Raw genomic sequence first — 13,292 nt, forward strand, 5'->3', positions numbered from 1 at the left:
TTTAAAATTTATTCACAGGCACAGTTAAACTCCAAATGCAATGGATAAAAGAACATGTATGAGCTTAAAAATGCATGTGATCTGATGTATCACATACTGGCAGGTACCTAAAATATTGTACAAGGATATGGGGTAATAAAATAAAATGAAATGAAGTTACATTGAAAAAATAAAATAAAACTGAATAAAATAAAATTACATTGAATAAAAATAACTTAAAATGTAATTAAATTTTGATTAAACTTAATTTAATTAAAATAAAATAGAATTAAATTAAATTAAACTACATTGAATTAAATTAAATTAAATTGAATAAAATAAAATAAAATTGAATAATAAAAATGAAATAGAATTAAATTAATTACATTGAATAAAATAATATTTTAATAAATTAAATTGAAGAAAAATAAAATCAAACATAGTGAAATTAAATTTCATAAAATAAAATAAAATAAAATAAAATTACATTGCATAAAAATATCATTAAATTAAATTAAAATGAATCAAACATAATATGAAATGTTTTATTGTGATTTTCTGAGAAGGTAAAAGTAAACAGGGCAGTGTCTTGTTGTATAATTAGTGTTACATCACAGACTTTTAAAATGGAGATTTAGAGAAAAACCCTTCCTCATATTTAGTATTTATTACCTCCGCCAGGAGGTTATGTAATCACCGGAGTTTGTCCGTTTGTCTGTTTGTCTGTTTGTCTGTCTGTCTGTTAACAGCATAACTCAAACAGTCATGGACGGATTTTCACCAAAATTTTACAGGATGTCCAGAAGAGCACAAGTAACAATCCATTCGATTTTGGAGGTAATCCGGATCACCGTCTGGATCCAGGATTTTTTTGAGTCCAGACAGAGTCCTTCAAAAAAATCCTGGATCCAGACGGTGATCCGGATCACCTCCAAAATCTAATCGATTCTTACTTTTGCTCTTCCGGACATTCTGTAAAAATTTGGTGAAAATCTGTCCATGACTTTTTGAGTTATGCTGTTAACTAACAGACAGACAGACAGATGGCCTGGCGGAGGTATGCGCTCTCCGAGTGCTTTTCTAGTTCTTCATGTTTCCTCTTCAGGACCAAGAATCTCTCAGTGACATTTTAAGGGTCGTAGCATTCATTATATCACGCTGGTTAAATAACAGAAGCTAGAATTCGCTGGTACTTTTCATAAGACTTGTTGCTGATATCATCCTGCGACCACGGTGCCTGGTGGCAGGAGCTGATAAGTTTATCTCAGTTTGACCCTTCCACTTGTGATGCATCAAAAGTCCATTTCCTATTTCGCTTCATACATTAATCTTTTATTCCACCCTTTAACTGCTGCCATAGATTTCAGATCCCTTCCCAAGAAAGACAAGTTTTTACCCCGTTAACACGTCGATAAGGTGTTTTTTCAACATCCTAGAAGACCTGTCTTGAGAGAAGCAAGCATTTAATGCCATGAACAGTTTAAAAACACAAATTCCAACATGTCTGGCTGAAATACCCCAATAACACAACTTGTTATTGAGTAGTTTTGCAGCGTTTGAGCAGAGTTAAGGTGAGCTGGTGTGCTCGAGCTGCAACTGGAAGGATGAATGGAGAGAAAAGCTAGTAATTGTCAGGAGAATTTGAAGTGAACTTTTGAAATACATTAAAAAAACAAAACAAACAAGCTTGTTTCTATGTACGGGTTTGAAGTAAATAAACTTGTCTGGATTGTGTCGTCAGAAGGTGGTCATGTGTTATGTAAGACACGACTGGAATAAACACACCGGCTGTCTAAAAAATAACACAAAGAAGAAAAGGGAACCTAGCAAAACTTTGTCTTCCCTGCAGCGGAAAATGTAGAAAAGTCTTCAGGAACTATTTTCAGCTCGGAAAATTGGAATTATTCTTTCACGTCAGATGGCATCGGACATGATTCATGATTTTAAAAGACGAAAACAATGACAGAAGTGGTAAAAACTGGTTAGTTATGTGAGTTTAATGTTCTCTTTGCTTCAAAAAATTCCCAAGAAGTGCATAAAAAAAGACAAAAACCACATCAAGCAAATGCAAAAACTTTTTTTTCCCCCCAAATACTGCCATTTCAGTTCACTTTTTCTGATGTATTGCTTCAAAATGTGCATAAAAATACATCATGGAAACACATCTAGTGTGACAGTGCTCAAAATAGGAACTTTAAACTAAAATAAAACTATTCAACATTACTATTCAACGTGTTTTTCCGACTGTGACACATCAAACTGCTGAATCCTGTCAAAAATATGTGAAGGAAATGCTGCAGGTCCACATATTCTAGAGGATGCAGTGGTGTGGAGTTAAATCTAAGACATGTTTAGGCAGGAAGGCATTATTTTCATGGAAAATAGATGTAAATGTGTAGCTTTAGATGAGTTTTTGGGGGATTAAATCATTCTGTATTGGAATGTGCTTCTAAAGTGATTATAACTAAATAGTGAGCAGCTACAGAGAGGAGTTCACATAAGGATAGTAGGATAGTACAGGCGTACTTGTACTTGTTCTGTTTGTCCCTTTCCCCCCCTCATTTCTCTGGTAAAAATTAAAATTACATCATGTTTTAGGGTTAAGCAGAGGGAGGCAGCAGAGGTGGGCGGGTCTGCGGTGAAGCTCGCTCCTGATTGGCTGTCTGCGGTGTTCCAGGCAGCTCGAGGTGTTTAAATAGCCAATCACGTCGCTGTCTCCAGTATGTGTAGCAGCGACAGCAGAAAGAGGTCCTCTCTCGGTGGAAGAACCGCGTCCGAGTGGCATCGCCCGTTCTGCTCTTACCTTACTCACTAAAATCAAGTGCCATGGAGGACTCAAGTAGTTGACGTTTCCTGCTGCAACCTTCTCTTTTTCAGCTTTCTTCCACGTCCGATCACTCCCGACCCGGTTTTTATTGACGTTTTTGACCCTTTTGCGAGCTTTGACCAATCCGAGAACATGAAGTACATCATCGGCATCGGCGGGTGAGTAGAGCCGGATGAATGGCGATGCTACAAGCTAAGCTAGCTGGCTAAGCCTGAGCTGCTAGGCCGTAAAAAAGCCCGGTACACGTGGGTGGAGGTCGGTCATGACATCCGCGAAAGTGCTGCTTCCCTTTTCGAAGGTTTTCCGTACTCAAATATGTCAAAAGTCACCGAATTTTCTGTGCAAACTGCTAAGCTAATGCTCTGTTGTATTTTATAAACAGTACCTAAGCTACCCGTAATGGAGACGAATAAGCACGTGTGGCTGACCGGCCCTTTTTCACGTCATGCTCCCCAAAATCAGCTTAAATGAGCAAATTTTGAATTAAAGTTGCTATATAAAGGCTTTTAAATATTGTATTTTATTTGGAAACCAGTGCTACCACATTTGATGAGTGGTGTTGGAAGTATATTTGACCTAGGAGGTTGTACTGACCTCGTTAGGGTGGCTAGGACACTCAAATGATACTTGAAATTTAATCAAAGATGCCTTATAATGTCAATATATTGAAACTATGCATCCTCTGCATGGATATAATGTCTTGTTTTTTTTACCAGATGGGCTTCTCAGAGGTTACTCAACATGTTTTATTATGAGAAATTTCAGAAATAATGTCTCTCCTGTATTAGAAAGCACAATAAAATACCTCTGCTATATTAGCAATCCAACTTTAACAAAAATAGCTCTCACTAACTTGCAGAAACTATTTATCTTTAGTTTTCTTCCTCATAATCCTTGTTTATTGCCTGTCTGTATTTTGCTGTAGATCTGATCTTTCCCAGCAGTTTTTTTTTTTTTTGCTTGTCCGGTCAGTTTAGTGGCCCAATGAAAACCAGGACATTTTCATCACTTTATAAAAAACAGCCAGGATGTTTGCTCACCTTAGACCTCATGAAATGGAAGCCAGTTTGGGTATAATGTGTAATCTGCCGGTTACACACCCTCATGCGTGGGTTGTCTCCTAATCCATTCATTCACTTTTTTTATTTCTTTATTGCTTTACAGCGTAACCAATGGAGGGAAAACCACCCTCACCAACCGCCTGATCAAGAACCTGCCCAACTGCTGCGTGGTCCATCAGGATGACTTCTTCAAGGTGAGCCGCCCTACGCACTCTCACATCTCTTTGAATTTTGTATAGAGTTAACCAATTGGATTTCTTTGAGTAACACAAGTCGGCGGGGCGTCACCGCTTTGCCACTTGTGTTACTAGATTCAGTTTGAGCTAGCGTGTTAAAACACCATCAGAGCCTTCCATATAGCAGAGTGTAGTGGAATGTACCTTGGTACATCTTATCAATGTATGTTTCAGCCCCGAGATCAGATTGAAGTTGGTGAAGATGGCTTTAAGCAGTACGATGGTAAGCCTGGGTTTTTAATGAAAGGGTGTGTACGAGTGTGTGGGTGTTTTGTGTGTTTGCTCAAGCTGTGGCGTCCTGTGTCATTTGTAATCTGCATGCAAAATAGACACAATTTGACTCTGAACACGTTTCTTACTTGCTCTTTGCAATTTTTCTACACGCTTCTTTTTTTTTTTTCCCCTCTTCCGTCCTTCCTACCCGCTTCCTCCTCCAGTCATCACTGCTCTGGACATGGACGCCATGATGAGTACGATCTACGCATGGCTGGAGAACCCGGTGAAGTTTGAGAAGTCTCATGGCGTTAATAACACCCTGGACTCGGAGATCGTCCCCAAGTCCGACCACAAGGAGGAGGAGGAGGAGGAGACTCACATCCTCATTGTGGAGGGCTTCCTGCTTTACACCTACAGGTAGGAGCTTGTCCTGGAGTGGAGGGGTTTTCTCATCGTAAAAGAAATTACTCTAATTGGTCTCTCTGCTTGCAGGCCTTTGATCGACGTGCTAAACCAACGTTACTTTATTTCCATCCCATATGAAGAATGCAAAAAGAGGAGGTGGTAAGTGTCGGGACGCTGCTCTTCATTCGTGTCTAGTTTCGTCTGCAGGCTTGTTGCCTTTTTCTAATTGTTGTTTCCGTGTGCAGCTCTAGGAAATACATGGTGCCAGACCCCCCCGGCCTGTTCGACGGCCACGTCTGGCCCATGTACCTGCAACACAAGAACATCATGGAGGAATCAGCTGTTGATGTTTGTAAGTTTGCTTTTTTTTTTTTTTTTTTTTAAGCATACGGTCACATTTCTGGTCTACTGATCAGAAGGTTTCGGTCGGGTCCTTCGTGGCTGACCCTGTGCTCTGACCCCAAAAATGCAAAACGACGTTCCACAGTGCTGTAGAAATGTATTTGACAATAGATAAGTTCTCAGTGTTGATTAAATGTGTGTTTGCCTTTACAGTGCAGCTAGATGGAACCAAGTCAAAGGAGCAGCTGTTCAACTTTGTCTACGGTGACATCCTGAATTACATCCAGAAGTCTCTCTAACAAAGGTACTAAAATATCCTCTATTGGACCGTTACAGAACCTTCCCTCTCACTGTTCATTACTGATTAATTTTTCTGTTTCAGGTCATCAGATCGGCTAAAGGAGCATTTACTCAACCTGCAAGCAGAAGACCGCCTTGCCTTAAGCTTTCTACCTGGCAGCTCATTTAGCTGACTGCTATGACTTTTCTTTTTTTTTTATGTAAATTTTTAACTGGCAGCATAAAATGCTGGCATGATTTTATATCAACCATATTTATTGCTTTGTTACAGCCTACACTCAAAGAGAGTCGACGGATTTGTTCACAGGATGGTTGCATATGTCAATAAATGATCCCTCCTGCCAACTGTGTGCTCTTGTGATTACTTTTAGGCAATAAAACGCTCCCTCTCCAGCTGCCACACTTGAGTTGGCACACAGTTTCACCTTGAACTGCGGCGACATTGTTAAATTGTCGTTTTTATGTGTGCACGTGTAATCCCGTTTTTAACATTTAGGGCCCTGAATAGCCGCTGAACAGCGACCAGACAGTTTTCACTATCTCGCTCCCAGGCAACAGGTGGTGCAGCGATAAGGGAGCTCGCAAGGTCGAACCTCGTGACGACGGGTTTTCAAATCCAACAACTTATCTAAATTCACACGTACTGGGGGCCCGTTTCTTTGGAAGCATTTCCTGCAGGATAAACTTGCAGTTGCATAACTTTTAAAGGTCACTGTCCTGTTACAGAACAAGAGTTTTCAGGAAAATGTATCATTTAAAGGAGGTCAGCAGTCTAATGTTCCATATGTAGGAAATGACAGACATTGAGCACATACAGTACATAATGTATGTGATGTAACTGATTTCCCACAAAAAGGCACATGTTAAAAGCCTGTTCTAAATGGGTTTGGGTATGTGGCTGCTGGGCTGAAGCATCGCTGGGTACAAACAGACCATCACTTTGAGGGGGAAAAAATGGTTTTATTCCAGCTCCAGTCATTCTGAGTAACTGCTTTCAGAGCTGTGGTTTTAATCCCTTTTTTTTTTTATCTGTACATAAAACGTGCACTTCATTTATTTTGTGGGTTCAACACAATAAGCGTGCGTAGGAAGAGTGGTACAAAACAAACCGCAAATAGCCCACAAATCAAATAAAGTGTCGAGCTAAATTGAAGCGCAGCACGGAATAAATAGTCTAAACGTTAAAATAACTTACTGCCATGTGAGCTGAGGCTGCTGTAGTCATGACCAAATATCAGGCTCAAGCTTTAACTGCATGACTGGCTGCTAAATACAGAATCCAATTAGCTATTTTAAAGATTTTAATGTGCGCATTTATTGTAAACACGGATTAAAATCTTACTTCATCCACTACATCAGAGGCATAAATGGCATTTCCTTGCACATAAGAGACCAGTAAGCTGAGTATAAAGTTCTATCTTTGCATTTAACAGTATAGGATAAAAGGTTTTTAACCCTCGTGTCGTCCTGCAGGTCAAAATTTACCTGTTTTAAAGTTTGAAAATGTGCAAAAAAATAAATATTTTAACAGTGAAACTTCTGATGTCCACATTTTCAACATTTTTGGGTGGAAGAAAAGAAATGTTAGAAATGTTCCTTTAGGAATATTCACAAAAAATCAACCAAAATCCAGTGAAAGTCACTGGATTTTGGTTGATTTTTTTTGCGAATTTTCTTAAAAAATATATAAGTTTTATTGATATATATATATATATATATATGTAATCACTTTAGATATTTTTAGGATTTTTTTTAAAGATTTATACTCATTTTTTGAAATTATTTACGAGAATTTTCTTGCCAAATTTTGAGGATTTTTAAAAAAAATAAAACTTTTAAGGCATTACTGAATTTTTTTTCTGAAGTTTTTGTAAATTTTCAGAAATTATTTTTTGTTGAATTTTTGGATTTTTTTCAGACAAGGAAACTATTTTTTGGTAGCTGTAAATGAGGACAACGAGAGGATTAACTGAAGCAACATGAGTCTTTAAGAGTTTATGCAATACCCTTAATGCTGCACGAGGCCTCTGCATTACTTGTTATTACACCGATACGCTAAAAATCTAAGCTCAGCATCCACACAAGCCTCAAACTGTCTCAGTCATGGGTGTGTCGGGTCCCTTTGAGGAAGTGAAACTGGTTTCAGTGTGTTCTTTCTCCACTCGAGTGTAAAAATCGCACATTATGTAATGCAGCTATAGGAATGAATGGAAGCAGGTCAGACGTATATGTGTGTGTGTGTGTGTGTGTGTTGGGGGGGGGCAAAAGCACTTGGGCTACATGTGAGAAGTTCTTTCCCTCCTCTTTGTGTGTGTGAAGCTGTATTATCCATTAGTGTTTAAAAGTTTCTTCAGTTCTTCTTCAGTTTTCTTCTTCTTTAAATGTTATGGAATCATTCTGGCCCCAAAAAATGAATCTTTAAAACAAACTAGGTGATATTTTTAGGCCTGTGTGGATCTTTTTTCCTTTAAACTGTTTTGCCTCTGCTCAGTTGATGTTACGCATGTGTGCATGGATCTCGGACAAAAAGAGCATGTGTTGTATTATTCACGGGGCACAAAGCAGCTCTGATGGGGTTTTTCTCTGCTTCCAGACAGACTATTGACATACAAGAGTTTCTGCAGCAACAGCACAGACATACACAGTGGACATCTGTCTCAGACCATCTGGTTAATACACTTGTGTTAAATAATAGAAGGGACATTATGTTTTCACAGAGTTGCAGGTTAGATTTTGTTCCCATTGTCACATTTGTGCATTTTGATCACCTCAAATGACTTCTCTGTGTTCACTTTCCTTACAACATACCTGCTCTATGTGTCCTCACACATAAAAATTCAATCTGTCTGAACTTCCAGCTCCTTTGGTCTGAGCTGTGTCTGCTTCACACCACATACATTCATTCATCGCCTCTGAATCACAACCACAGGCTCAACAACACACACTTTATGACATTTAAACTCCAGAATATTCTCTGCTCGCTTGTGTTTGGGCTTTAAGTGAGATGTAGCTGCACTTTATAGGCTGTTGAGTGAGCAGAGAGGAGAAGAGGGAGAGATTGTGCGAGGCAGATCTTGTTACAATCTCACGCATCTTGGGAATTTCCAGCTGCCTTCTTTAGTTTCACGCAGCACAAACACCAAAATACTTCAGCCCATCAGTTTAAAATGCGGGTCTTTGGTTTGGACCACGCTGTGGGAGGCAGAACTTTGTGTTCGTTTTTGCAAAGTCACACAAGGACATCTCAGAGTCTGAACGTTCTCTTGCTCTCAAACCAGATATTCTTCACGTCAGCGTCCTCATGTGGGTCAACATTTTCACAGTAGCTCATAATATGCCGAACATCGACGTCAAATCATTTTGAGATGGTGATAATTTCCTCAAAGGGCAGCGAACTCATTTTAAAATGCGTGTCGGTCTAGACTTGAATGGGAGAGATAAGCGGTTATGTAACCGAATGCTGCTGGCGAGGCCTCCCTGGAAAAAAAGAGAAGAAAAGAGGGGAGGGTTGTAGACCTGCACTGGGGCACAACTGCCTCCTAGCAGGCCTCTACTTCTGCATCACAGTATGTGTCAATATATTCTGAATTCTGACTCTTTTCCTTCTGACAAAGAGCTTTTTATTAGTCGGATAACCCTTCTGATATGTTGTTGTTGTTATCGTGGAAAATGCTTTGACATTTAAAATGTTAACATTAGTTATTAGCACCTCCTAAATTACTGCTGCATGCTTTGAAGGAACGCTAAAACTGACAAACAACACACATTACTGGGTCGATATAGAATTGTAGGACTTTTTGTAACATAGTTGACAGGTACCATAGTTGACATTTTTGCTGTTTTCAGGCCAAAAATCAACTTAACAAACACCACATGGCATTTTTACAGAAAGATTCTTCTAAATATTATATATACAATTGAGGAAAATTGAAATGCAAAGTTATTTCTAAAGATATTGTAGTAAACCTGTTGACTGCTTTATATTAAATAACTCAGAAAGCCTTGGAGTCTGGCCAGTCTTTTCTTCAGGAGGAAATGACATCATGTGGAGCAGGTCATGTGATCTGGAGTTAACACACTTCCTGGAGAGGAGTTTTTGTAATGGGGAGCTTACAATTTGTTGTTTTCCAAATAAATTTTGACATATTGCCAAAAAAGAAATATCTGTCATGATTATCTCAACTTAATAAAAAGAACACAATCCAAACTGTTTTTGAATAAACTCATTTTATTATTGTTTAGCTCATTAGAAGGTGGTTGTTATTAAATTGGGATGGTTATTTAGTTGATATTTTAATGATATCCAGTCATTTTTTATTAATAAGTGATTGTTTCCATAATGAATAATTATGGAATTTGTAAAGACATGATCATATTGAACATAGAAAACATGATTTTTTTTGTTTTTAATAAGAATGTATGCAAGATATATCCCATGGACTTCAAAATCCCTAAATTCTATATTGACCCACATGATTGGCAAAGATGTTTTAAAAAAATAAGCCAAAAGTTTGACCTTTTTTCCAGTAAAAGGAAGTGTTTGTGAACTCCTCGCCCTCCATCACCACAGATAGTAGAATAGCTCAGCAGCGGTGGAGGACACCATCCTCTGACACCCATCTTGCCTCTGGACTACAACAAACCCTGCAGTTTTCCAAACCACAGAGACCGCCACACTCAGGGTTATGAGGCTACAGCGCTGGCTCTCGCTGGATCTTGTTTTTGTCCGTGAGTCAGTTTGTGTAAGCCTGCTTTTCTGTCTGCCCGCCTCGTCCTCTGTCTCCCCTGCACACCTCTCCACTGTGTGTTCGAAAAGCAGAGGAAGCAACAGTCTGCTGCGGTCGACTCAAATAGACCATATAAACAACCCTATAAATCCTCCCTTCAGACCTCTAACTGCATACAGTTAAGGTTTGGATTATCACATCTGCACCTAACACAGGTCAGACGGGACACGGCTGAGCTAACCGCTAACCACCCCGGCAGCAGAGGTGACTGCAGCTCTCAAAACAGTTTCTTTGTCTTTCCAAATGTGTCCTTTAACGTATAAAATAGGAGTGTCAGATTTATTTTAGTTCTGGGGCCACATTTAGCCCAGTTTGCTCTCAAGTGGGTCGGACCAGTTTTTATATGATCAAAACGACAAAAGTCAGATAAAAAAAGGACAAAAAAACAAACAACAAAAACAAGACAAACCATTGTAGAAGACACAAAATGACAAAAAATAAGACAACACAAAATAAAACAAAGACAGACACAAAAAATAGACAAATGAGTTACAAAGCAACAAAATAAATGGATAAACGACAAAAACGACAAAAAAGATTAAACGACTCGCAAAACAACGAATAAAGAAAAACGCAATATGACAAAAATAAGACAAAAAACACAAGCGAGACAAAAAAAGGAAACACAGAATGACAAAAACGAGAAACAAAATGTAACAACCTGCAAACTGCAGATAGTTATCGTTTTACGATATGTATGAGTATAACTGGTGAGAACTACGTTGCCCATGATTCTTTCAATGTGTAATGTTCTGTTTACTCGGTTAATTTATTTTCAAGATGTTTAAGTGATATATTGTAAGACAAAGGGTTTTCGGTGAAGCTGCACTCTTAGCCAATCAGAACTCGTTTTGTTGGCGAGTGGGAAAAACTGGAAGAGAAAAATGGCGCGACGGCGGAGCTACGTTGGAGATAGAGGCAGAGAAGAGTACAGCAGACGAATAGCAGGGAAAGTTAAGTTCGAGGTGATTAAAAGTTGTAGACCTGCATACTTTAAGTATTGGCACAACTAGTATTGAGCAGATTTCTATCCCGTGAAACTTGCAGTTTATCGTCTCAGTATACCGAATTGAAGTGCAGCTAGGCTAGGCTAGTCGCTAGCCGCGGTTATTGTTTTGTTACTAGCTTGAAAAAGTCTAGGCGTGGACTCAAACGTGGACATTTCAGCACGTATTGATATCAGAGACAATCAGTTATAAACACCAGCCGCCACTTTCACTGAGGAGGATCGGGAGAGCTGAGGACTTTGCTGGAGGACCGTGCATGCTAATTAGCCTGTTGCTACTGCTGTGAGGAGGGACCCGCTGCTGGACTTGCGTGGAGACATGGACGACGCTGTTGCATCTCGCCGGCTGATTAATCTTCACCGTCAACTCTTCAGACCTGCTTTGCATCTTGGATTCGTGAGTAAAAGGAGTCGTTTTCTCTGAGGCACAGAGAGGGTTGTTTGCCTTGTTGAAGGATCAGAGGAGTATTTGTTTTTATTTGTGCACCAATTAAGGGCCCCAACAATAAACAAAACCCAAGCGCTTGGTAAAGTTGAACACAAACACAAACTGAACATTTGAAACTGCTTAAAACTGTCTGACTGTACACACACATCTGAACATTGAATACTGGTTAACACTGTTCTGTTAAATATTAAATGTGTTGTTATATAAGTTATTTGATTGTCAAGCATAATTTCTTATTATTTGACATTGTTATTATTCTAGACATTTATTATTTGTTTTCTGGGGAAATACAATTGCAGCTCATAGATTTGTGAGTTTAGTTCCACAGTGGAGGCACTGCGCTGTTATTATTCTTTGTAAACTTTGCCTGTTGTAATGCCATCTATTTAAACAAGGGGATTTAGCAAATTCAACATCAACTGCTAAGCACTCAGGATCCTGTTCTTAAGGCTAGCTAGTAACCTAACCTAATAATAAACTTCCAGCGCCAGGAAAGGGTTACAAATAGTGAAACGACAAAAGTCAGGCAAAAAAAACAAGACAAAATATTACAAAAATGAGACACAAAATGAGAAAACAAGACACAAAATTACAAAACATTTGACAAGCGACATGGAACAAAACAACAAGAGATAAAAAATTTTGACAAATAAGTTACAAAGTGACAAAAACAAGACAAAAAACACAAAATGGCATGCAAAACAACAAATAAAGCTAGACAAAAAAGGAAACACAAAATGACAAAGACGAGAAACAAAATGACAAAAACATGAGAAGCAGGTCTCCAGACTGTGACTAAATGGTCACATTTTGCGACTAAAATTTGAGACAGTGCCAGTAAATTTTTCATCTACTCCTGCATGTGCAACCAGTAAATTTGTAGATTTTTTAAAATTATTATTGAATATTTTTTAAATTAAAAGAACAATCAGCAATCTAGTATTTTATTTTATGAACAAAACAAATTGTCATGGTCTAGAAATTATTTTAAATTCATAGTTTTACTAATTTACAATCTGCAGTTAATGTCTTCTCTGTAATTCTTACACTTTGAGGGCCGGATTGGACCCTCTGGAGGACCGATTTTGGCCCTCGGGCCTCATGTTGGACACCTCTGGTATACAGAAAACAAAGACTAGGGTACGCTCACTTAATCAGATCATCCTGTCCCTCCACCACAGCTCTTCAAAGCCTCCTCCAGCCCACGAGCTGCTCCTATATTTAGTGCTTTTACTGCAGTCTTAGAGGAGCCCATGAAACCAGCCATCCCTGCCATAAAACCTTTAGTGACAATTGGGAGTTGTTGTGCGGACTTGTTTTGAGAGTGTGACCCTTGGCGAGCAGAGCGGGGTTAAAGCTGCACCTGTGGGGGCTCCAGTGAAAACATCTCCTGCGGTTCAACCCGCTCCGTCTGTGTTTGTGCTGAACCCAGCTAGACCTAGGTGAAATTATACCACAGTGCAGACACAACAAGACGCCCTGCAGCCCGTACATGGCGTTAGTTAAAGTGTGCACGCCGCAGCGCGTTACTGCAGCACGGAGGTGGTGGATGAAGCATTTAGACTGTTCACTTATACACACAATAACAAAGTGTAGAAAAACATTTAGCCACAGTGTGTTCAGAGATTTTTACTGGAGTGGAGTTACATAAGCACAACAAGGCCACTTTCAAAGCATTTGCATAG

The 13,292-nt window shown here is 39.1% G+C and overlaps 1 protein-coding gene across 1 annotated transcript; it reads left to right on the forward strand.

The window, feature by feature from the left end:
• Positions 1 to 2,687: 2,687 nt before the first annotated feature.
• mibp2 (muscle-specific beta 1 integrin binding protein 2) lies at positions 2,688 to 5,711 on the forward strand. Its single transcript, XM_051944646.1, has 8 exons — positions 2,688 to 2,964; positions 3,971 to 4,061; positions 4,278 to 4,326; positions 4,541 to 4,736; positions 4,812 to 4,883; positions 4,970 to 5,076; positions 5,280 to 5,370; positions 5,449 to 5,711. Exons 1-7 carry the CDS (start codon positions 2,939 to 2,941, stop codon positions 5,363 to 5,365), a joined length of 627 nt encoding a protein of 208 aa, XP_051800606.1. The 5' UTR covers positions 2,688 to 2,938; the 3' UTR covers positions 5,366 to 5,370; positions 5,449 to 5,711.
• Positions 5,712 to 13,292: the final 7,581 nt, after the last annotated feature.

Source organism: Acanthochromis polyacanthus, chromosome 2 (assembly GCF_021347895.1).
Source record: "Acanthochromis polyacanthus isolate Apoly-LR-REF ecotype Palm Island chromosome 2, KAUST_Apoly_ChrSc, whole genome shotgun sequence".
Lineage (NCBI taxonomy): Eukaryota > Metazoa > Chordata > Actinopteri > Pomacentridae > Acanthochromis > Acanthochromis polyacanthus.